Source organism: Mobula birostris, chromosome 3 (genome assembly GCF_030028105.1).
Source record: "Mobula birostris isolate sMobBir1 chromosome 3, sMobBir1.hap1, whole genome shotgun sequence".
NCBI lineage: Eukaryota > Metazoa > Chordata > Chondrichthyes > Myliobatiformes > Myliobatidae > Mobula > Mobula birostris.
In genome coordinates, this window is record NC_092372.1 from 172,989,411 (window position 1) to 173,016,016 (window position 26,606).

At 42.4% G+C, this 26,606-nt stretch overlaps 1 protein-coding gene across 3 annotated transcripts in view; it reads left to right on the top strand.

The window, feature by feature from the left end:
* LOC140195421 (cytoplasmic dynein 1 light intermediate chain 1-like) overlaps nucleotides 1-16,799 on the top strand; it is a 105,430-nt gene extending 88,631 nt beyond the window's left edge. Inside the window, exon 14 of one of the 3 annotated variants that reach the window (XR_011885467.1) lies at nucleotides 15,852-15,905. Coding sequence is in view for 2 of the 3 variants with exons in the window: in XM_072253692.1 (XP_072109793.1) it covers nucleotides 15,852-15,961 (110 nt within the window). In the remaining variant the exon portion in view is untranslated. Of the gene's footprint in view, nucleotides 1-15,851 lie in introns of all 3 variants that reach the window. The other 2 variants (XM_072253692.1, XM_072253691.1) reach the window with 2 other exon arrangements.
* The last annotated feature ends 9,807 nt before the right edge of the window (nucleotides 16,800-26,606 follow it).

Genomic DNA, 26,606 nt, shown 5'->3' on the forward strand with positions numbered 1-26,606 from the left:
GTCACCAAGTACTCCATAACCTCATACTTAACAATTGATTCCAACATCTTCCTAACCACTGAGGTTAGGCTGACTGGTGTACCACATCCTTTCTGCTGCCTCCCTCCTTTCTTAAAGAGTGGAGTGACATTTGCAATGTTCCTGTGCTCCAGAGCCATGTCAGAGTCCAGTGATTCTTAAAAGATCATTGCTTATGCCTCCACAATCTCTACTGCTACCTCTTTCAGAAACCTAGGGTGCAATTCATCTGGTATGGGTGACTTATGCACCTTTAGGTCTTTCAGCTTTTTGAACACCTTCTCCCTTGTAATAGTAACTGCTCTCACTTCTCTTCCCTCACACCCTTCAACACCTGGCACGTTGCTAGTGTCTTCCACAATGAAGACTGCTGCAAAATACTCATTTAGTTCATCTGCCATCACCTTGTCCCCCATTATTATTTCTCCAGTCTCATTTTCTAGTGGTCTTATTTCCATACTCATCTCTTTTATATTTTATATACTTGAAAAAGCTTTTTCTACCTACCTTAATATTGTTTACTAGCTTGCTTTCATATTTCATCTTTCCCTCCTAATGATTCTTTTAGTTGCTTTAAGTTTTTAAAAGCTTCCCAATGCTGTTATCTTCCCACTAATTTTTGCTTTGTTGTATGCTTTTATATTAGCTTTGACTTCCCTTGTCAGCCACAGCTGTACTTATTTTGCCATTTGAGTATTTCTTTGTTTTTGGAACACACCTGTCCTGTACCTTCCTCACTTTTCCCAGAAACTCAAGACATTGCTCTTCTGCTGTCATCCCTGCCAGCATCTCCTTCCAATTTACTTTGGCCAACTCTTCCCTCATACCACTGTAACTTCCCTTACTCCACTGAATTACTGCTACGTCAGACTTTACTTTCTCACTATCAAGTTTCAATCCTATTGAGTTCTAAGGGTTCCTAAGGCTCCTTAATCATCTCTGGTTCATTACATAATACCCAATCCAGTATACCTGATCTCCTAGTTGGCTCAATGACAAACTGCTCTGAAAAGCCATCTCATAGGCAATCCCCATACTTACTCTCTTGAGATCTATTACTAACCTGATTTTCCCCAATCGACCTGCATGTTAAAATTTCCCATGACTATCATAACATTGCCCTTTCAATACACCTTTTTTATTTCCTACTGTAATCTAGTCCACATCTCAGCTACTGTTAGGAGGTCTCTATAAAACTGCCATCAGGGTCCTTTTAGAACATATAACATAGAACAGTACAGCACATTTCAGGCCCTTCGGCCCACAATGTTGTGCCAACCCTCAAACCCTGACTCCCATATACCCCTCCCACCTTAAATTCCTCCATACACCTGTTTAGTAGTCTCTTAAACTTCACAAGTGTATCTGCCTCCACCACTGACTCAGGCAGTGCATTCTACGCACCAACCACTCTCCGACTAAAAAACCTTCCTCTAATATCCCCCTTGAACTTCCCACCCCTTACCTTAAAGCCATATCCTCTTGTATTGAGCAGTGGTGCCCTGGGGAAGAGGTGCTGGCTATCCACTCTAACTATTCCTCTTAATATCTTGTACACCTCTATCATGTCTCCTCTCATCCTTCTTCTCTCCAAAGAGTAAAGCCCTAGCTCCCTTAATCTCTGATCATAATGCATACTCTAAACCAGGCAGCATCCTGGTAAATCTCCTCTGTACCCTTTCCAATGCTTTCACATCCTTCCTATAGTGAGGCAACCAGAACTGGACACAGTACTCCAAGTGTGGCCTAACCAGAGTTTTATAGAGCTGCATCATTACCTCACGACTCAAACTCTGTCCCTCGACTTATGAAAGCTAACACCCCATAAGCTTTCTTAACTACCCTATCTACCTGTGAGGCAACTTTCAGGAATCTGTGGACATGTACCCCCAGATCTCTCTGCTCCTCCACACTACCAATTACCCTTGTAGTTTCTTAACAGCCCACAAGGATTCAACATCTTCCAATCCAACGTCACATCTTTCTACTGATTTGATGCCATTCTTTACCAGCAGAGCCACGCCACCCCTTCTGCCTACCCTCCCAACTACAACTATCATTCAGCCACAATTCGGTGATGGCGACAACATCATACCCGGTAATCTGTAAAAGTGCAACAAGGTCATCCACCTTATTTCCTATACTCTGTGTGTTGAGAAACAACACTTTTGAGTACTGTATTTGCTACCCTTTTGATTCTTCATCCCCAATTCACTGATGCTCACCCTGCTGGCTGCAGTTTTGTCCTATAATCTACCTGCCCTTCCTGACAGTCTGACTGTTTGCTATCTTTGCTTCTTTTTTTTTTAATTATCTGTCCTATACTGAGTCCCTTCATTCCAGTTCCCACCCTACCCCCCCCCCCCCACACCAAATTAGTTTGAACCCTCCCTGACAGCTCTAGCAAACCGGCCCGTGAGAATATTCGTCCCCTTCTGGTTCAGGTGCAACCGGTCTCTTTTGTACAGATCATACCTCCCTCAAGAGATCCCAGTGATCCAAGAATCTGAAGCCCTCCCCACCCCACCCCCGCACCAGCTTCTCAGCCAGGCATTTATCTGCCAAATCATCCTGTTTCTACTCTCACTGGCATATGGCACAGGCAACTATCCAGAAATTACTACCCTGGAGGTCCTGCTACTCAGCTTTCTACCTAGCTCTCCAAATTCTCTCTTCAGGACCTCTTTGCTTTGCCTTCCTATGTCATTAGTACCAATATGTACCAAGAATCTGGCTGCTCTCCCTCCCTCTCCACAATGCTGTGGATGCACTCCATAACGTCCCTGACCCTGGCACCTAGGAGGCAACATAGAGTCCCCTGTCATTACCACTCCCCGCTTCTCCCTCGTTCCCTTCTGCACCGCAGAGCCATGCTCAGTGCCAGTAACTTGGTGCCTGCAATATCCCCTGGGAGATCATCCCCCACAATAGTATCTAAAATAGTATATTTATTATTGGGGAAATGGCCACGGGGTGCTCTGCACTAATTGCCTAGTCACAGTCCCATTCCTTATTTCTGATATCTGATATATTTCTGATCGTGTCCAAGATATCCTGAAGTGGGAGGGTGAGGAGCCAGAGGTCGTGGTACATGTAGGTACTAATGACATAGGTAGGAAAAGGGATGAGGTCCTGAAAGGAGAATATAGGGAGCTAGGAAGGGAACTGAGAAAAAGGACCGCAAAAGGTAGTAATCTCGGGATTACTGCCTGTGCCATGCGACAGTGAGAGTAGGAATGCGATGAGGTGGAGGATAAATGCGTGGCTGAGGGATTGGAGCAGGGGGCAGGGATTCAAGTTTTTGGATCATTGGGACCTCTTTTGGCGCAGGCGTGACCTGTACAAAAAGGACGGGTTACACTTGAATCCTAGGGGGACCAATATCCTGGCAGGGAGATTAGCGGGGGGCTACTGAGGTGACTTTAAACTAGAATGGTTGGGGGGTGGGAATCAAATTAAAGAGGCTAGACGTGAGGAGGTTAGTTCACAACAGGGGGATGGGAACCAGTGCAGAGAGACAGAGGGGTGTAAAGTGAGGGTAGAAGCAAAAAGTACTAAGGAGAAAAGTAAAAGTGGCAGGCCGACAAATCCAGGGCAAGCATTAAAAAGGGCCACTTTTCAGCATAATTGTATAAGGGCTAAGAGAGTTGTAAAAGAGCGCCTGAAGGCTTTGTGTGTCAATGCAAGGAGCATTCGTAATAAGGTGGATGAATTGAAAGTGCAGATTGTTATTAATGATTATGATATAGTTGGGATCACAGAGACATGGCTCCAGGGTGACCAGGGATGGGAGCTCAACGTTCAGGGATATTCAATATTCAGGAGGGATAGACATGAAGGAAGGGGAGGTGGGGTGGCGTTGCTGGTTAAAGAAGAGATTAACGCAATAGAAAGGAAGGACATAAGCCAGGAAGATGTGGAATCGATATGGGTAGAGCTGCGTAACACTAAGGGGCAGAAGACGCTGGTGGGAGTTGTGTACAGGCCACCTAACAGTAGTAGTGAGGTCGGAGATGGTATTAAACAGGAAATTAGAAATGTGTGCAATAAAGGAACAGCAGTTATAATGGGTGACTTCAATCTACATGTAGATTCGGTGAACCAAATTGGTAAAGGTGCTGAGGAAGAGGATTTCTTTGAATGTATGCAGGATGGTTTTTTGAACCAACATGTCGAGGAACCAACTAGAGAGCAGGCTATTCTGGACTGGGTTTTGAGCAATGAGGAAGGGTTAATTAGCAATCTTGTCGTGAGAGGCCCCTTGGGTAAGAATGACCATAATATGGTGGAATTCTTCATTAAGATGGAGAGTGACAGAGTTAATTCAGAAACAAAGGTTCTGAACTTAAAGAGGGGTAACTTTGAAGGTAGGAGACGTGAATTAGCTAAGATAGACTGGCAAATGACACTTAAAGGATTGACGGTGGATATGCAATGGCAAGCATTTAAAGGTTGCATGGATGAACTACAACAATTGTGCATCCCAGTTTGGCAAAAGAATAAATCAAGGAAGGTAGTGCACCCGTGGCTGACAAGAGAAATTAGGGATAGTATCAATTCCAAAGAAGCAGCATACAAATTAGCCAGAGAAAGTGGCTCACCTGAGGACTGGGAGAAATTCAGAGTTCAGCAGAGGAGGACAAAGGGCTTAATTAGGAAGGGGAAAAAAGATTGAGAGAAAACTGGCAGGGAACATAAAAACGGACTGTAAAAGCTTTTATAGATATGTAAAAAGGAAAAGACTGGTAAAGACAAATGTAGGTCCCCTGCAGGCAGAAACAGGTGAATTGATTATGGGGAGCAAGGACATGGCAGACCAATTGAATAATTACTTTGGTTCTGTCTTCACTAAGGAGGACATAAATAATCTTCCAGAAATAGTAGGGGACAGAGGGTCCAGTGAGATGGAGGAACTGAGCGAAGTACATGTTAGTAGGGAAGTGGTGTTAGGTGAAGGGATTGAAGGCAGATAAATCCCCAGGGCCAGATGGTCTGCATCCTAGAGTGCTTAAGGAAGTAGCCCAAGAAATAGTGGATGCATTAGTGATAATTTTTCAAAACTCATTAGATTCTGGACTAGTTCCTGAGGATTGGAGGGTGGCTAATGTAACTCCACTTTTTAAAAAAGGAGGGAGAGAGAAACCAGGGAATTATAGACCGGTTAGCCTAACGTCGGTAGTGGGGAAACTGCTGGAGTCAGTTATCAAGGATGTGATAACAGCACATTTGGAAAGCGGTGAAATGATCGGACAAAGTCAGCATGGATTTGTGAAAGGAAAATCATGTCTGACGAATCTCATAGAATTTTTTGAGGATGTAACTAGTAGAGTGGATAGGGGAGAACCAGTGGATGTGGTATATTTGGATTTTCAAAAGGCTTTTGACAAGGTCCCACACAGGAGATTAGTGTGCAAACTTAAAGCACACGGTATTGGGGGTAAGGTATTGGTGTGGGTGGAGAATTGGTTAGCAGACAGGAAGCAAAGAGTGGGAATAAACGGGACCTTTTCAGAATGGCATGCGGTGTCTAGTGGGGTACCGCAAGGCTCAGTGCTGGGACCCCAGTTGTTTACAATATATATTAATGACTTGGATGAGGGAATTAAATGCAGCATCTCCAAGTTTGCAGATGACACGAAGCTGGGTGGCAGTGTTAGCTGTGAGGAGGATGCTAAGAGGATGCAGGGTGACTTGGATGGGTTGGGTGAGTGGGCAAATTCATGGCAGATGCAATTTAATGTGGATAAATGTGAAGTTATCCACTTTGGTGGCAAAAATAGGAAAACATTATTATCTGAATGGTGGCCGATTAGGAAAAGGGGAGGTGCAATGAGACCTGGGTGTCATTATACACCAGTCATTGAAAGTGGGCATGCAGGTACAGCAGGCGGTGAAAAAGGCAAATGGTATGCTGGCATAGCGAGAGGATTCGAGTACAGGAGCAGGGAGGTACTACTGCAGTTGTACAAGGCCTTGGTGAGACCACACCTGGAGTATTGTGTGCAGTTTTGGTCCCCTAATCTGAGGAAAGACATCCTTGCCATAGAGGGAGTACAAAGAAGGTTCACCAGATTGATTCCTGGGATGGCAGGACTTTCATATGAAGAAAGACTGGATGAACTGGGCTTGTACTCGTTGGAATTTAGAAGATTGAGGGGGGATCTGATTGAAACATATAAAATCCTAAAGGGATTGGACAGGCTAGATGCAGGAAGATTGTTCCCGATGTTGGGGAAGTCCAGAACGAGGGGCCACAGTTTGAGGATAGAGGGGAAGCCTTTTAGGACTGAGATTAGGAAAAACTTCTTCACACAGAGAGTGGTGAATCTGGAATTCTCTGCCACAGGAAACAGTTGAGGCCAGTTCATTGGCTATATTTAAGAGGGAGTTAGATATGGCCCTTGTGGCTACAGGGGTCAGGGGGTATGGAGGGAAGGCTGGGGCAGGGCTCTGAGTTGGATGATCAGCCATGATCATAATAAATGGCGGTGCAGGCTCAAAGGGCCAAATGGCCTACTGCACCTATTTTCTATGTTTCTCCTGACAGTCACCTGGCTACCTGCCACCTGCAATTTAGGGGTGACTACTTCCCTGTAACTCCAGTCGATGGTCTCACTCTCCCTTACAAGCTGGATGCGCTTCACACAGATGTAGTTCCCTGGGAGACTCTGGGTCTCCCAGGATTCCCAACATCCAGCTTGAAGAACACATAAATTATACTAAGTGCCCCTGACACAGTAAGAAAAAGGGGAAACTTAACAGAAACTTACCTGGACAATTTACCCAGGGCCAACTCAAGAAGCCTCCTCACTATGCACTGCTCCTGTTACTGACTGGGCCACCAGAATGACACCAAACACCCACAAAACTCTCCTTTAAACGAGCACCACTGATTGGGGTGCCAAATTTAATTTGGCTTTTTTTTGACACATCAACAGAAAAAGAATCCTGTCAAAGTGAAAACAGAACTCTGCAAAGTGATCTAAATTAGTTACGGATATAAAATACATAATGATGAATTGCATAAGCATTCACCTCCTTTAATATGACACACCAAATCATCACTGGTGCAGCCAATTGGTTTCTGACATCACATAATTAGTTAAATGGAGATCACCTGTGTGCAGTCAAGGTGTTTCAATTGATTGTAGTAAAAATGCACCTGTAGCTGGAAGCTCTAACTGCTGGTTAGTCTGTATCCTGGCAAAAATTACACAATAAAGATAAAAGAAAATGCAAAGCAACTCTGCAAAAAAGGTTATTGAAAAGCACAAGTTAGGAGATGGATACAAGAAGATTTCCAAGTCACTGAATATCCCTTGGACTACAGTTAAGTTTATCATCAAGACATGGAAAGATATGGCACAGCTGTATATCTGCCTAGTACAGGCCATCCTCAAAAACTGAGTGACCGTGTAAGAAGGGGAGTAGTGGGGGAGGCCAATGACAACTCTGGAGGAGTAACAAGCTTCCATGGCTGAGATGAGAGAGACTGTACATACAACTGTTGCCTGGGTGCTTCACAGTTTTATGGAAGAGTGGCAAAAAGGAGACCACTGTTGAAAAATAGTCACATGAAATCTCGGCTAGAGTTGGACTGAAGGCATGTGGGAGACTCAGAGGTCAGCTGGGTGAAGGTCCTATGGTCTGATAAAAACCAAAATTGAGCTTTTTTGACCATCAGATTAAACCCTGTGTTTGGCAAAAGCCAAACAACACCGCACATAATTAAAAACACTCCATCCCTACTGTGAAGCATGGTGGTGGCTGCATCATGCTGTGGAGATGCTTCACTGCAGCAGGTCCTGGAAGGCTTCTGAAGGTAGAGGGTAAATGAATGCTGCAAAATACAGGGATGCCCTGAAGGAAAGCCTGATGCAGTCTCCAAGAGAACTGTGACTTGGGAGAAGATGATCCCAGCCATAAAGCCAAAGCTGTACAGGAATGGCTTAAAAACAACAAAGTTAATATCCTGGAGTGGCTAAGTCAGAATCCAGACCTCAATCCAATTGAGAATTTGTGGCTGAAATTGAAAAGGGTTGTTCACTTATGATCCCCATGTAATCTGATAGAGCTTGAGCAATCTTGTTAGACAAATCGGAGAACATGATAGTGTCCAGATGTGCAAAGTTGGTAGAGACCTATCCACACAGACTCAAGGCTGTAATTGCTGTCAAAGGTGCATCTACTAAATACTGACTTGAAGGGGGTGAGTAATTATGTAATCAATTATTTTGTGTTTAATGATAAATTTAGACCAATTTGTAGAAATTTGTTTTCACTTTAACATGAAAGAGTCTTTTCTGTTGATCAGTGTCAAAAAAGCCAATTTAAATCCACTATGATTCAATGTTGTAAAACATGAAAACTTCCAGGGGTGGGGGTGGTGAGTGCTTTTTATAGGCACTGTACAATGAACAAGGTTAACTATTTTGCAATGTTAACTCTATTCGGTCTACTAATAATGGCAGTAGCTTTCAGGTTAACAAGTCAAGAAAAGCCAAGTTGAGAAACCCAGTCTCGGGACACTTCTCTCTCCCTCTTCTCTCTCCCCTTTCTCGATCTCTTGGTCTCCATCTCTGGAGACGGACTGTCCACTGACATCTTCTACAAGCCCACTGACTCTCATAACTACCTCAACTATACCTCTTCCCACCCTGCCACATGCAAAAATGCCATTCCCTATTCCCAGTTCCTCCGTCTCCACCGCATCTGCTCCGAGGATGAGGTTTTTCATTCCCGGACATCTCAAATGTCCTCTTTCTTTAAGGATCGTGGTTTCCCTTCTGCTGTCATCAATGATGCCCTCACCCGCATCTCCTCCATTTCCCGCACTTCGGCTCTCACCCCATCCTCCTGCCACCACAACAGGGACTGAGTTCCCCTTGTCCTCACTTACCACCCCACTAGCCTCCGGATGCAACACATTATCCTCCGCAACTTCTGCCACCTTCAACAGGACCCCACCACTAAGCACATCTTTCCCTCTCCACCCCTCTCTGCCTTCCGCAGGGATCGGCCCCTCCGTGACTCCCTGGTCCACACGTCCCTCCCCACGGATCTCCCACCTTATCCCTGTAAGCGCAAGTGCTACACCTGTCCCTACACCTCCTCTCTTGCCACCATTCAGGGCCCCAAACAGAACTTCCAAGTGAGGCAACACTTCACTTGTGAGTCTGTTGGGGTCATCTATTGCATCCAGTGCTCCTGGTGCAGCCTCCTCTACATCGGTGAAACCCGACACAGATTGGGGGACTGCTTCATCGAGCACCTCCGCTCCATCCGCCAAAACAGACAGGATCTCCCAGTAGTTACCCACTTCAACTCTGCTTCCCACTCCCATTCAGGTATGTCCATACATGGCCTCCTCTACTGCCATGATGAGGCTAAACTCAGATTGGAGGAGCAACACCTCATATACTGTCTAGGTAGTCTCCAGCCCCTTGGTATGAACATAGAATTCTCCAACTTCCGGTAATTCCCTCCCTCTCCCTTCCCCTATCCCTATGTCACTCTGCCCCCTCCCCCAGCTGCCTACCACCTCCCTCATGGTCCTGCCTCCTTCTACTACCCATTGTGTTTTCCCCTATTCTTTCTTCACCTTTCCTATCACCTCCCTGCCTCCCTTCCCCCACCCCTTTATCTTTCCCCTTACTGGTTCTTCACCTGGAACCTACCAACCTTCTCCTTCCCACCCTCTCCCCACCTTCTTTATAGGGCCTCTGCAGTCCTGACGAAGGGTTCTGGCCCGAAACGTCGACTCATCGTTTCCACTGATGCTGCCCGACCTGCTGAGTTCCTCCAGCGTGGTGTGAGTGTTGAGAAACCCAGTGGCTGGCTGCCCTCAGGTGACCTGACTCAGAAATGATGCCTCAAAGAAAGCAGCAAAGAAAATAAATAATGGGATGTTTAATGAATTGCATCAGATTTTCTATGGAAATTTCTATGGAGTTTTCCCCCAGATTACCTTTTATTTAGTGGTAATCCTTGCTTCTTCATTCCAGAGCAAATTTAAACTCCTTTATAGTCAAATTCAACTGTGGGAATTTTTAAAAACTTAGCCAATACTAGCAACCTCTATATTACAGTTATTTGCCCTTACAGAATTCACAAATCACCATCCAAAATTGTAAAAAACACAATAAAATTCACTCTGATGGAATCTGTGGGGGAACATAATTTAACAGTTTTTTTCCAGCTTGGGTTTCTTAATGGATGTGCAGATGGCATGGTTTTGCATTACTGAAATTGCACTGCCCCACCCCCAGTAATGGGAATCATCTGTATTGTAAAATTTTCATTTTAGCACATTGGCAATTGAGAGAATTGGAGAATGTTTAATCCTTTTTTTTAATAAAGTGGAAGGTTAATTCTATTTACCCCAGATCTTGTTCAACTTGCCAAGAGTCCCAAGATGCAATGGCCATTTAAATAGATAGCTGTTTATGTTCCTGTGTCATTGTAATAGTTTCCATTGAGAAATCTGCAGTCAAGTCTTTGGACCTAGCAATAAATTGATAAATTTGTAATATAAGACATGGGTTATTTGAAATGTTTTCATGTTGTTTAGATGTTACGTTATATAATTAAATACAAGGCTATATGAAATAGCTTTTAAAATGTATTTTCATTGGATTCAGTAACAGTTGTACAAATCTACAAGTGTTGATTAATAAAATTTCAAATTTTGGATGTTTTTCAATTAAAGAAATATATTGATTTATTATTGTCACATGTACCAAGATAGAGTGAAAAGGTTGCCTTCCATTCTGCTCATACAGATCAAATTGTTACACAGTGTATTGAGCTAGAATAAGGTAAAACAATAATAATGCAGAATAAAGTGTAAAAGCTACTGAAAAAGTGCAATGTAGGTAAACGATAAAGTTGCTAGATCAGTAGAAATGGACAGTACAAGGTGAAATGAAATGTTACAACATACTCCAAGTGATTACAAGATTAAAGAGAAAATTTTGAAATAATTTCCTTACAATCAAGGAGGAACATATGGTACTGTTTGTTAAATTCAACAACTTGAGTTATTTGCTAAACTGCCATTGTTAATTGCACAGGATGGTCAGAATGACCTGTTTAAAGTGTGTTAGAAACACTTTAGCCATAATTTGTACATAGTAACTGAATTGCAAGACATTTTGCTGATAATTTAGGTGTATTTATCAAAAATCTTGTTATGACAGCCTAGTGGAAGGATTTCTACACATCATTTCATGCATTGCTGATGTTGTGTCTGGATAGTCCTGATTTTATTACAATTGCATTCTACCCAGCTCCTCCTTAACTTGTGCTGTGCATATTGTCTTTTATATACCCGATTACTTGATGATATCCACATCAGTGGCTAGTCACAGTCAATATTTAATTATTAATTAATTAAATATTTTACAAACTTTCAGTATTACTTAGTGGAGTTAGTTGCAAATTACTCACAAAACTAATAAGTATAAGATTCTATTAGAAACTGATCATATTAATGAAAAGTGAAATTTTCCACCCTAACCATTTAGAAATAATATCACGAACACAAGAAAATCTGCAGATGCTGGAATCCAAGGTAACACACACAAAATGCTGCTGGAACTCAGCAGGCTAGGCAGCACCTGTGGAAAGGAATAAACAGTCGACATTTCAAGCCGAGAGCATTCCATGTGTGTTACCTTAGTAATATTATCCTTTTCATAACTCTGCTATCCTAACTAGTTGTGGCAATATTGGGCAATTTTTGATTCATGGCTTTTTGAGATGTACATTTCATTGAACCCTTTTGAGATACAAGATTTAATTAGAATTGACTTCCATAACAAGTCCATCAGTTTTATTTTTTCTTCAAGCTATCATTTTGGTATTTTCTTATAGAGACTAAAACCACTTTTTTAGGAATCTAAAATCATGTTAAATTATTTAAAATGTTGTGCAGTGATTTTCTTCTCTTGATGTTTGCACTGATTAGTACAGGGATTTATAAAATACTCTAAAGATAATTTTAAAATTCCATTACACTAATGCTACAGTTATTGTTGTGTATAATTAAAACATTGGAGCTTTGCCTATTTTAGATTAATTAAAATTTTTTAGTTTTGTTGAGCAAATTCTTTTTTTTATATATAAAACCTGAAGATCCCTCAAGTCTTTTAAAGTTGTTTCCTCACATTTCTTAGAGGCAAACAAAACTTGCCAATACTTATGGTGACTACTACTGGGAAATATTCAGAGTATGTGTTAAATTATAATATCTGTCCCACTTTAGTTCATGAAACTGGAAATCATTTTCATTTTTAAACATGCTTGGGATTAAAATGTTCCAATTTAAAACTTTCACATCAAGAACTTCAAAACTGTCATGAAATAAATTGAAGACATGAACATTAGGAGAGAGTGGTTTGAATTACCTGCGTGGCATTCTAAAATTATAATTAAAATCAAAATGCACTATGGTTTCTAAACTATAAATGGACTCATCAGTGTCTGCAATTCCATTATTCCTTGATCAGATTCAAACAGAATCCTCAATTTGATTCACAAAAGATTGGAATAAAAATATCTTTACAGCTGTTATTTTAACTCCGTTCCACCTACTTGCTGAAAGTGACAGGCATTTATTTATAGATATTTATGCGGGGTTTTTTGTCCCTTGGAAATAAAGTGAATTCTTAAATACTATTTGATATGATTAAAATAAATTATCATTCCAATCATTACTTTAAATGTTACGAAGTGATAACCCGTATTTTAATTGTGTTCTGCTTTTTTTTAAACAAGTGAATTCTGTTCTTTGTAATAATCAAAGCATTTTTGGTACCTGTATCCATTACTTACCTAATACCTCAACCAATGCACTTAGTTAAATAGCCAATATTATTTAGGTGTGCTGTTGATTTAGATGCCAAAAATCCCATGTGCCCAGGCAACCTCAATTTCCTTTGTGCTACTATTTCAATTTGAAAATTTCAATATTACTCCTCTCCTAATCAGGATTAATATCGCAGGTACAGTGGCTATTAAAAGAATCCCCCCGCCAAAGTTTTCATGTTCTGTAGCTTTACAATATTGAATCACGGATTTAATTGACTTTTTTGACATTGATCAACAGAAAAAGACTTTTCTGTCGCAGTGAAAATAGAATATTACAAAGTGATCTAAATTAATTACAAATATAAAACACAAAATAATTGTATGAATATTCACCTCCTCCCCTTTAATATGACACACCAAATCATCACTGGTGCAGCCATTTGGTTTTAGAAGTCACATAATTAGTTAAATGGAGATCTGTTTTTGGAGACCTGTATGCAGTCATGGTGTTCCAATTGGTTTTAGTAAAAATACACATGTATCTGGAAGGTCCGACTGCTAGTGAGCCTGCCTCCCAGCAAAAACTACACCATGAACACAAAAGAACACTCCAAGCAACTCCACGAAAAGGCTATTGAAAAGCACGTCAGAAGATGGATACAAGAAAATTTCCTAGTCACTGAATATCCCTTGGAGTACAGTTAAGTCTATCACCAAGAAATGGAAAGAGTATGGCACAGCTGTAAATCTGCCTAGAGCAGGCCACACTCAAAAACTGAGTAACCTTGCAAGAAGGGGACTAGTGTGGGGGCCCACCAAGAGACCTATTACAACTCTGGAGGAGTTACAAGCTTCAGTGGCTGAGATGGGAGAGACTGCATCTATAACAGCTATTGCCTGGGTGATTCACCAGTCACAGCTGTATGGGAGAGTGGCAAAGAAAAAGCCACTGTTGAAAAAGGCTCACGTGAAATCTTGGCTAGAGTTTGCCAGAGGTAATTTGGGAGACTGATACCAGCTGGAAGAAGGTTCTATGGTCTGATGAAACCAAAATTGAGCTTTTTGGCCATCAGACTAAACGCTGTGTTTGGTGTAAACCAAACACCCCACATCATCAAAAACACACTATCCCTACTGTGAGGCATGGTGATGGCTGCATCATGCTGTGGGGATGCTTCACTGCAGCAGGCCCTGAAAGGCTTGTGAAGGTAGAGGATAAAATGAATACAGCAAAATACAAGGAAATCCTGGAGGAAAACCTGATGCAGTCTTCAAGAGAACTGCGACTTGGGAGAAGATTTGTTTTCCAGCAAGAAAATGACCCCAAGCATGAAGCCAAAGCTACACAGGGAATGGCTTAAAAACAACAAAGTTAATATCCTGGAGTGGCCAAATCAGAGAATAGACTCAATCCAATTGAGAATTTGAGGCTGGACTTGAAAAGGGCTTTCACTCATGATCCCCATGCAACCTATGGAGTTTCAGCAGTTTTGTAAAGAAGAATGGAGGAATATTGTAGTGTCCAAATGTGCAAATGGTAGAGACCTATCCACACAGACTCAAGGCTGTAATTGCTGCCAAAGGTACATCTACTAAATACTGACGTGACGGGGGTGAATACTTAAGCAATCAATTACTTTGTGTTTAATAATTGTAATGCATTTAAACCAATTTGTAGAAATTTGTTTTCACTTGGACATGAAAGAATCTTTTCTCTTGATCAATATCCAAAAAGGCAGATTAAATCTACTGTGATTCAATGTTGTAAAACAATAAAACATGAAAACTTCCAAAGAAGATGAATACTTTTTATGGGCACTGAATATGTTGTGAAATTTGTTGTTTTGTGGCAGCAGTGCATTGCAATACATAATAAAAAGCTATAAATTACAGTAAGATATATTTTTTTAATTTAATAACTAGTGCAAAGGGGGGGTGTTGAGGTAGTGAACATGGGTTCATCGTCTATTCAGAAATCGGATGGCGGAGGGAAAGGAGCTGTTCCTGAAACATTTAGTGTGCACCTTCTCCTCGATGGTAGCAGTGAGAAGAGGGCATGTCCTGCATCATGGTGGTCCTTAATGATGGACCTTGTCTTTTGAAGATGTCATTGATGCTGGGGAGGGCAGTGCCTATGATGGAGCTGCCTCAGTTTGCAACCTTCTGCATCTTTTTCTGATCCTGTGCAATGGCCCCTCTGTACCAGACGGTGATGCTCAACACATTACAGCTGTAGAAATTTGCGAGTATCTTTGGTGTCACACCAAGTCTCCTCAAACTCCTAATGAAATATAGCCGCTGATAAACCATATTAATTCTACACTTGCTGATAAGTCATCAGTTTCTACTGCATTGACAGCTAGTGAATCCAATTTTGAGTAAATGATTCAGCTGGAATATCTGGTGAAAGGAGCTTTTAAAAATGTATTTTTAGACATTCATATTGATCATGTAAAATGCTTCAATTCTGCTGTGTTCCTGTGCGAAGGTTACATGATTGGCCATCTGAAAAAAGCCAATTACATAAATGCACATTCTTCAAGTAGTCTCTTTAAGAAGCCAGTCATCAAAATAGTTTATACTTCCACAGTTGATTTGGTTTGTTTCCTTTATTAAGACAAAAAATGAACATCCCTTGATAGATTGCATCCACAATCATAAGAGTCATATTATTATATCACCTTTCACCTGCCTCCTCATAAACTTGCAAGTCGGATTGCTGTCAAAAGACACCAAGGGATCCTCACAATGTGCAAGCTTTTAGAGACCCAAAAACAAATTAGTGTGACAGGTTACCTGGAATGTAAATCATATTTTAGTTGTTGTTTGGTTAGTTCTGTCCCTATAAAAGACAGAATTGCTTTAATTACTTGAGATTCTTCAAAGTCATTGCATGTGATAACTGATAATTGCTCATTTCAAAAGTGATTAAATGTTCAATTAAGATTACAGACAGATATATAACTAGTTTTTCCTGGTGTTTACAATGATCATAATGATTTCAAGCTCCTTTCTATTTGTAGGTCATAAACCCGTATTAACGGATGTACAAGCAGAACTGGACAGAATTGCACGTAAGCCAGAAGCTGTATCTCCCGCCCATACATCCATAGCAGAAGACAAAGCATCCTGAAGAAAAGCTACTGTGTGATTCTTAATACTATATTGTTGGCTTTGCCTTTCCTTTTTCCTTCAGAACATGTACTGAGGATCATAGGCTGTTTTTGTTTTGAAATACTGGACTACTACGTTCGATGAATTGTTCGTTGTATGTACAGAAGCTATTAAGAGGGAGTTTGCTGCAAAAATGATTCTATTGATGTGTTTTCTGAGGAAAATAATGAGATGAATTTAATTATTGGACTTTGCATCTCTTTGTTAAAATAATGCTAATTTGCAGCCAGTTTTGGCAAGTTATTTATATTTCCCAGGTGTTCAATTGGGAAATGTCAGATTCAAATCATAACTACGGTGCCTAAAACGAAGTATCTAGAAGTTTTGCTGGCTAGAGGCATAGCAGGAATCCAGGCTACTTAAATAAACTTTTCACAAACTTGCATTACAGAAATACTGCCTCAAAGATGCATTGCTGGTGGCCAAATTTTAAAAAGTATGCTGAACAGAAGTACTCTTTAAACAGCCTGAACAATATGGTGAAATGCCTGATTTTTGTATGGTAGCCTGTTAATTGTAAACTGCAGTGTTAAAATTGGAAAAAGGGGGCAGTGGTCAGTCACCCAAGGAATGTACATTATTTCAACTTGAAACTTTCATCCTTTGTTCTGGTTGTTTTATGATACTTCCTTCACACAGTTCTGTCTGGTTTCTGTATTGTGCTGTTTCTAACTACAGAAAGATGTAAGGATTGTAATCCTTCAATAAAGTTGTATTTATTCTCTTCAACAGATCTAAAACATGTTGGTCCTTTATTCAGGAAATAGTAGTTTATGTAATTCACAGTTAGCTGTTCTCTATGCAAATTTTGTCTGTCATTTAGGAGGATACTTTTAATGTTCTCTGCCCCTATTAAAGTTCACATGGATGTGCTTCAACCAAGACTTTTTTTCTCACCTATTTAATTGTTTTTAAGTGTTGAAGGCCCAGAAATTGTGTGGTTATTTCCAATAATGAAAATGGAAGAACATTAAACATTAGATTAAATGAATGCTAACAATCAAATTCTCTGCAGACTACACCACTTAAAGGTGATCTTTATTTATATGGCTGCTTTGTTTTGGTCATTTCCATACGTGCCTTGTTTTTAATGTGCTTACGTTGTTGCTCAGATAAAGCATGCCCTTCATGCTTATGTCAGCTCTTAAACACAGAGTTCCATTTCCTAATTCTGAATAAAATTAAAGGTCATAGATTTAAGGTAAGGGTTATGAGATTTTGAAGGGAAGCTTTCCACCCAAAGAGGAGTGAGTACTTGGAATGCCCTACTGGATAGAGGAAGGAAGCAGAGTCACTGAGAGCATTTAAGAGATGTCCAGGAGAGCACTTGAATTAAATAGTCATAGAAGGCTATTGGCCAAATGCTGGAAGGGACTAATATAGATGGGTGTCCACAAATCGGTGTAGATGTGGTAGACTAAGAGGCCTTACTACAGTCAAACTTTAATGAACATCTGTGTCATTCTTCAGAAATGTTGGTGGTTCAACATCTAGTTCACCAGAGGTCCATTTCCTGCCATCCCTTTAAACACACTGGGTCCCATTTCCTGTGGTCCTTTTAAATACGAGGTCCCATTTTCCTTGCATTTCTTGTAACTCTCTTTCCTGTGCACTCTTTGAACATACAGGGCTTGTTTTCCATGCTTCCTTTAAATTAACTGGGTGTCTGTTTTCCCTGCTTCCTTTGAATTCACAAAGAACCTATTCTCTGTACTTTTTAAGTACACCAGGCTTCATCATACGATTCATAAGGGTCCTGTTTTCAAAGCTACCTGAGTCCATTTCTAATAATTACTTAAACTCACTCTGGCCCCATTTCCTACTTTCTTTATATACTTAATTGAATTTGCATTCCATTGCTTCTTTTAATACACCTTGACCTGTTTTTCGTACTTTCTTTGAACCCACTGAAGTCATGGTTCCAATTGCCTACATTCCCTTGAAACTCTTAGGACTACTTCCAATGATACCATTAAAATCACTTGGGTTCCATCTCTTGCACTCCAATGATACTCACCTTGGCCAAGTTTGCCACATATAAAATCACTGAGGCTTTGCTTCCTGTCCTTTTAAACTCACCAGAGCCCCCTTTCCTGCACTCCCTGTAAACTGACGCCAGATATATTTTCCAAATTCCCTCTTGGAAAATTTATTATACTACTATTTAACAACTCTTTCAAAACAGTTAAAGGAACATCCAATCATTGGAAAAATCTGCCAGTCCAGGCTCATCAAAAGGAGTTGTCTTATAAGAGTTCCACAGTAGTCTCGGTCCTTACTGTTACTCTTTAGCCTGTTCTTTTAGGATCATAAAGTCATCAAAAGGTGGTGTATTGGCATCGCACCAAACCTCACGGCAAATTTGAATCTGGCTGGCTCCTTGCAAGCTTTCCATCTGTACTGGGTTGAGTGTCAAGGTAGCAACTAGGCCTTGTAAAAAAGACAAAAATGCTAAAGATATGGCAGGGTTGCTGCCGGATGTGTCACAAGGCGCAGAAAGGAACAATTACAAAGTCATCGAAGCATGAAAATAGGCCAACTGGTCCATGTCAATCAAAATTCCCATCTAAGCTAATCCCATTTGGCCCATATTCTTCTCAAACCTTCCTGTCCAAATCATATACTTCTCCAATTGGCTTTTAAATTATGGTAATGTAGCTATTTCAGCCTCTGGCAATCATTTCACATATGGACTACCTCCTGGGTCGGGTGGGTTTCTATTAAATCTCTCATCTTAAACCTATGCCATCACATTCTTGATTTCCTAACCCAAGGAAAAAGACTTTTTGCATGATCAGTCCGACATCAGTAGTGAGAGAGTTACTGAAGGGAAATCTCAGAGATATGGATAGATGGACCAGCAGTTAGATAGATGGACTCTGATTAAAAGGAATCTGCATGACTTTGTGTAGGGAAAGTCGTGCTTATCAAACCTTAGAGTTCCAAGAAGAAGTAATCAAGAATGTAGATGTAGATGAAGGTAGGAAAGGGAATGTCTATTTGGACTTTAGAATTCAAAATTGACTCAGAGATGGGAAACAGAGGGTGTTTGTTAGAGGCTGTTTTTCAGAATGGTGGCTGATAACTAGTCGTGTGCTGCAGGAATCTTCGTTGGGACCCTTATTATTCATTATTTACATAAATAATTTGGATGCAGATGCACAAGACTTGATCAGTAAGTTTGGTGATGACACAGAATTAGGAAGCGTTGCTGACAGTGAAGAAAGCTATTGTAGATTACAAAGGGATCTTGAATAGGAAAGTGGACTGAGAAGTGGGGGATCAACTTCAATATAAATAAATGTGAGGTGATGCATTTTGGAAAGTCAAACCAGCATAGTACTTGCATTATGGATGGTAGGGTTCTAGGGAGCATAATGGAACAGAGGGACCTAGGAGAACAAATACATAACCCATAGAAAGCAGCATCGCAGGGTGGTAAGGAAAGTGTTTAGCATACTTCCCTTAATTAGTGAGAGCATTGAGTATAGCAGTTAGGACATTATGTTGCAGTTGTACAAGTTGTTGCTAAGGCTGCACTTAGAGTACTGTACAGTTTTGATCACCCTGTTACAGGAAAGAGTACACAAAAGTAACACGGATGTTGTGAAGGCTAGAGTGCATGAGTTATGTGGAGAGGTTGGCCAGCCTACGTCTTTATTCCTTGGAATGCAGGAGAATGAGGAGCAATTTCATAGAAATATTTCAAATTATGAGACATAGATAAGGTGAACAGTAACAGGTTTTTTTTTCAGGGAAGGGAGTCCAAAACTAGGGGGTATGGCTTTAGAGTGAGAGGGGAAACATTTCAAAGAGATCTGATAGGCACCTCTTTCACGCAGGAGATGGTGAGTATGTGGAACAAACAGCCAGAAGTGCTTGAGGCTGATACAATATCATTAAGAAACACTTGGATAGGCACATTGAGGTGAAGGACTTGGAGGGATATGGGCCAAATGTATGAAATTGGACCTAGCCAGGAGGCACCGTAGTCGGCATGGACATGTTGGTCCAAAGCATCTGTATCCATGCTTATTGATCTATGACTATTTACCCTGTTTATGCCCTCTTCGTGATTTTATACACCTCAATACGATCAACCCTCATTCTATGCTCCATGAATAAAGTCCTAGTCTGCTCAACCCATCTATAATTCAGTCCTTCAAGTCCTGACAAAATCCTTGTAAACCTTTAAACATAGAACATAGAATAGTACAGTACAGTACAGGTCCTTCAGCCCACATTGTTGTGCCAACCCTCAAACCCTGCCTCTCATATAAACCCCCACCTTCAATTCCTCCATATACCTGTCTAGTAGTCTCTTAAATTTCACTAGTGTATCTGCCTCCACCACTGACTCAGCAGTGCATTCCACGTACCAACCACTCTATCTGAGTAAAAAACCTTCCTCTAATATCCCCCTTGAACTTCCCACCCCTTACATTAAAGCCATGTCCCCTTGTATTGAGCAGTGGTGCCCTGGGGAAGAGGTGCTGGCTGTCCACTCTATCTATTCCTCTTAATATCTTGTATACCTCTATCATGTCTCCTCTCATCCTCCTTCTCTCCAAAGAGTAAAGCCCTAGCTCCCTTAATCTCTGATCATAGTGCATACTTTCTAAACCAGGCAGCATCCTGGTAAGTCTCAGTACCCTTTCCAATGCTTCCACATCCTTCCTATAGTGAGACGACCAGAACTGGACACAGTACTCCAAGTGTGGCCTAACCAGAGTTTTATAGAGCTGCATCATTACATCGTGACTCTTAAACTCTATCCCTCAACTCATGAAAGCTAACACCCCCTAAGCTTTCTTAACTACCCTATCCACCTGTGAGGAAACTTTCAGGGATCTGTGGACATGTACCCCCAGATCCCTCTGCTCCTCCACACTACCAAGTATAGAAACATAGAAAATAGGTGCAGGAGTAGGCCATTCGGCCCTTCGAGCCTGCACCGCCATTTATTATGATCATGGCTGATCATCCAACTCAGAACCCCGCCCCAGCCTTTCCTCCATACCCCCTGACCCCCGTAGCCACAGGGGCCATATCTAACTCCCTCTTAACTATAGCCAATGAACTGGCCTCAACTGTTTCCTGTGGCAGAGAATTCCACAGATTCACCACTCTCTGTGTGAAGAAGTTTTTCCTAATCTCGGTCCTAAAAGGCTTCCCCTCTATCCTCAAACTGTGGCCCCTCGTTCTGGACTTCCCCAACATCGGGAACAATCTTCCTGCATCTAGCCTGTCCAATCCCTTTAGGATCTTATACGTTTCAATCAGATCCCCCCTCAATCTTCTAAATTCCAACGAGTACAAGCCCAGTTCATCCAGTCTTTCTTCATATGAAAGTCCTGCCATCCCAGGAATCAATCTGGTGAACCTTCTTTGTACTCCCTCTATGGCAAGGATGTCTTTCCTCAGATTAGGGGACCAAAACTGCACACAATACTCCAGGTGTGGTCTCACCAAGGCCTTGTACAACTGCAGTAGTACCTCCCTGCTCCTGTACTCGAATCCTCTCGCTATAAATGCCAGCATACCATTTGCCTTTTTCACCACCTGCTGTACCTGCATGCCCACTTTCAATGACTGGTGTATAATGACACCCAGGTCTCGTTGCACCTCCCCTTTTCCTAATCGGCCACCATTCAGATAATAATCTGTTTTCCTATTTTTGCCACCAAAGTGGATAACTTCACATTTATCCACATTAAATTGCATCTGCCATGAATTTGCCCACTCACCCAAGCTATCCAAGTCACCCTGCATCCTCTTAGCATCCTCCTCACAGCTATCACTGCCGCCCAGCTTCATGTCATCCACAAACTTGGAGATGCTGCATTTAATTCCCTCATTCAAGTCATTAATATATATTGTAAACAACTGAGGTCCCAGCACTGAGCCTTGCGGTACCCCACTAGTCACCGCCTGCCATTCTGAAAAGGTCCCGTTTATTCCCACTCTTTGCTTCCTGTCTGCTAACCAACTCTCCACCCACACCAATACCTTACCCGCAATACCATGTGCTTTAAGTTTGCACACTAATCTCCTGTGAGGGACCTTGTCAAAAGCCTTCTGAAAATCCAAATATACCACATCCACTGGTTCTCCCCTATCCACACTACTAGTTACATCCTCAAAAAATTCTATGAGATTCGTCAGACATGATTTTCCTTTCACAAATCCATGCTGACTTTGTCCGATCATTTCACCGCTTTCCAAATGTGCTGTTATCACATCCTTGATAACTGACTCCAGCAGTTTCCCCACCACCGACGTTAGGCTAACCGGTCTATAATTCCCCGGTTTCTCCCTCCCTCTTTTTTTAAAAAGTGGAGTTACATTAGCCACCCTCCAATCCTCAGGAACTAGTCCAGAATCTAACGAGTTTTGAAAAATTATCACTAATGCATCCACTATTTCTTGGGCTACTTCCTTAAGCACCCTGGGATGCAGACCATCTGGCCCTGGGGATTTATCTGCCTTCAATCCCTTCAATTTACCTAACACCACTTCCCTACTAACATGTATTTCGCTCAGTTCCTCCATCTCACTGGACCCTCTGTCCCCTACTATTTCTGGAAGATTATTTATGTCCTCCTTAGTGAAGACAGAACCAAAGTAATTATTCAGTTGGTCTGCCATGTCCTTGCTCCCCATAATCAATTCACCTGTTTCTGTCTGCAGGGGACCTACATTTGTCTTTACCAGTCTTTTCCTTTTCACATATCTATAAAAGCTTTTACAGTCCGTTTTTATGTTTCCTGCCAGTTTTCTCTCAATCTTTTTTCCCATTCCTAATTAAGCCCTTTGTCCTCCTCTGCTGAACTCTGAATTTCTCCCAGTCCTCAGGTGATCCACTTTCTCTGGCTAATTTGTATGCTTCTTCTTTGGAATTGATACTATCCCTAATTTCTCTTGTCAGCCACGGGTGCACTACCTTCCTTGATTTATTCTTTTGCCAAACTGGGATGAACAATTGTTGTAGTTCATCCATGCAACCTTTAAATGCTTGCCATTGCATATCCACCGTCAATCCTTTAAGTGTCATTTGCCAGTCTATCTTAGCTAATTCACGTCTCATACCGTCAAAGTTACCCCTCTTTAAGTTCAGAACCTTTGTTTCTGAATTAACTATGTCACTCTCCATCTTAATGAAGAATTCCACCATATTATGGTCACTCTTACCCAAGGGGCCTCTCACAACAAGATCGCTAATTAACCCTTCCTCATTGCTCAAAACCCAGTCCAGAATAGCCTGCTCTCTAGTTGGTTCCTCAACATGTTGATTCAAAAAACCATCCCGCATACATTCCAAGAAATCCTCTTCCTCAGCACCTTTACCAATTTGGTTCACCGAATCTACATGTAGATTGAAGTCACCCATTATAACTGCTGTTCCTTTATTGCACACATTTCTAATTTCCTGTTTAATACCATCTCCGACCTCACTACTACTGTTAGGTGGCCTGTACACAACTCCCACCAGCGTCTTCTGCCCCTTAGCTCTACCCATATCGATTCCACATCTTCCCGGCTTATGTCCTTCTTTTCTATTGCGTTAATCTCTTCTTTAACCAGCAACGCCACCCCACCTCCCCTTCCTTCATGTCTATTCCTCCTGAATATTGAATATCCCTGAACGTTGAGCTCCCATCCCTGGTCACCCTGGAGCCATGTCTCTGTGATCCCAACTATATCATAATCATTAATAACAATCTGCACTTTCAATTCATCCACCTTATTACGAATGCTCCTTGCATTGACACACAAAGCCTTCAGGCGCTCTTTTACAACTCTCTTAGCCCTTATACAATTATGCTGAAAAGTGGCCCTTTTTAATGCTTGCCCTGGATTTGTCAGCCTGCCACTTTTACTTTTCTCCATAGTACTTTTTGTTTCTACCCTCACTTTACACCCCTCTGTCTCTCTGCACTGGTTCCCATCCCCCTGTAGTGAACTAACCTCCTCACGCCTAGCCTCTTTAATTTGATTCCCACCCCCCAACCATTCTAGTTTAAAGTCACCTCAGTAGCCCCCGGTAATCTCCCTGCCAGGATATTGGTCCCCCTAGGATTCAAGTGCAACCCGTCCTTTTTGTACAGATCACGCCTGCGCCAAAAGAGGTCCCAATGATCCAAAAACTTGAATCCCTGCCCCCTGCTCCAATCCCTCAGCCACGCATTTATCCTCCACCTCATCGCATTCCTACTCTCACTGTCGCGTGGCACAGGCAGTAATCCGGAGATTACTACCTTTGCGGTCCTTTTTCTCAACTCCCTTCCTAGCTCCCTATATTCTTTCAGGACCTCATCCGTTTTCCTACCTATGTCATTGGTACCTATATGTACCACGACCTCTGACTCCTCACCCTCCCACTTCAGGATATCTTGGACACGATCAGAAATATCCCGGACCCTGGCACCAGGGAGGCAAACTACCATCCGGGTCTCTGGACTGCGTCCAAAGAATCGCCTATCTGACCCCCTTACTATCGAGTCCCCTATCACAACTGCCCTCCTCTTCCTTGCCCTACCCTTCTGAGCTACAGGGCCGGACTCTGTGCCGGAGGCACGGCCACTGTCGCTTCCCCCGGGTAAGCTGTCCCCCCCAACAGTACTCAAACAGGAGTACCTATTGTTAAGGGGCACAGCCACCGGGGTACTCTCTATTATCTGACTCTTCCCCTTCCCCCTCCTAACCGTGACCCACTTGTCTGCCTCCCGTGGCCCCGGCGTGACCACCTGCCTGCAACTCCTCTCTATCACCTCCTCACTCTCCCTGACCAGACGAAAGTCATCGAGCTGCAGCTCCAGTTCCGTAACGCGGTCCCTTAGGAGCTGCATCTCGATGCACTTGGCGCAGATGTAGATGTCCAGGAGGCTTGGAGACTCCAGGGCCTCCCACATCCGACACCGAGAACAGCAAACTGCCCTCACACTCATACTGCCCCTCTCCTCAAATAACAACAGAAAATGAATGCCAAACCTCCCTCGCCTGTTTCCGCCTAAGCCCGTTGAGCCGAAGCCCTTAAGTCTTCACTCTGCTCCCGGCTCACTCCGCAGCCTGCAAACTACACTGCCCGCTCTATGAGGCTCTGTTCCTTTTAAATCTGCCGCGCTGCACTGCCCGACGTCACATGCCTGCGCAGTCCCGCCTCTCAGAACACCGTTGGAGAAAAAAAAATAACGAAAATTTCAAAAATGTCTTTCTCGGTACTCCCACTCAGACTCTCAGACTCCTTCTTCGAATCAATCCTGCCATTTACTTTGTACTCTGCCTTGGAGTTTGTCTTTTCAAAGTGTACCACCTCACACTTCTCTGGGTTGAACTCCATCTGCCACATCTGCAACCTATGAATGTCTCTGCAATCTTCGACAATCCTCTACACTATCTACAACACCACCAACCTTTGTGTCATCTCCAAACTTGCCAACCCTCCCTTCTACCCCCACATCCAGGTTGTTAATAAAAATCACGAAAAGTAGAGGTCCCAGAACCGATCCTTGTGGGATACCACTGGTCACAACCCTCCAATCCGAATGTACTCCCTCCACCACGACCCTCTGCCTTCTGCAGGCAAGCCAATTCTGAATCTACCTGGCCAAACTTCCCTGGATCTCATGCTTTCTGAATAAGCCTACCCTGTGGAACCTTGTCAAATGCCTTACTAAAATCCATATAGATCACATCCACTGTACTACCCTCATATATATGCCTGGTCACCTCCTCAAAGAACTCTATCAGGTTTGTTAGACACGATCTGCCCTTCACAAAGCCATGCTGACTGTCCCTGATCAGACCATGATTCTCTAAATGCCCATAGATCCTATCTCTAAGAATCTTTTCCAACAGCTTTCCCACCAAGGACATAAGGTTCTCTGGTCTATAATTACCCAGACTATCCCTACTACCTTTTTTGAACAAGGGGACAACATTCGCCTCCCTCCAATCCTCCGGTACCATTCCTGTGGACAACGAGGACATAAAGATCCTAGCCAGAGGCTCAGCAATCACTTCGCTCACCTCGTGGAGCAGCCTGGGGAATATTCCGTCAGGCCCCGGGGACTTATCCGTCCTAATGTATTTTAACAACTCCAACACCACCTCTCCCTTAATATCAGCATGCTCCAGAACATCAACCTCACTCATATTGCCCTCACTGTCATCAAGTTCCCCCTCATTGGTGAATACCGAACAGAAGTATTCATTGAGGTCCTCGCTCACTTCCACAGCCTCCAGGCACATCTTCCCACCTTTATCTCTAATCTGTCCTACCTTCACTCCTGTCATCCTTTTGTTCTTCACATAATTGAAGAATGCGTTAGGGGTTTCCTTTACCCTACTTGCCAAGGCCTTCTCATGCCCCCTTCTTGCTCTTCTCAGTCCCTTCTTAAACTCTTTTCTTGCTACCCTATATTCCTCAATAGACCCATCTGATCCTTGCTTCCTAAACTTCATGTATGCTGCCTTCTTCCACCTGACTAGATTTTCCACCTCACTTGTCACCCATGGTTCCTTCACCCTACCACTCTTTATCTTCCTGACTGGGACAAATTTATCCCTAACATCCTGCAAGAGATCTCTAAACATCGACCACA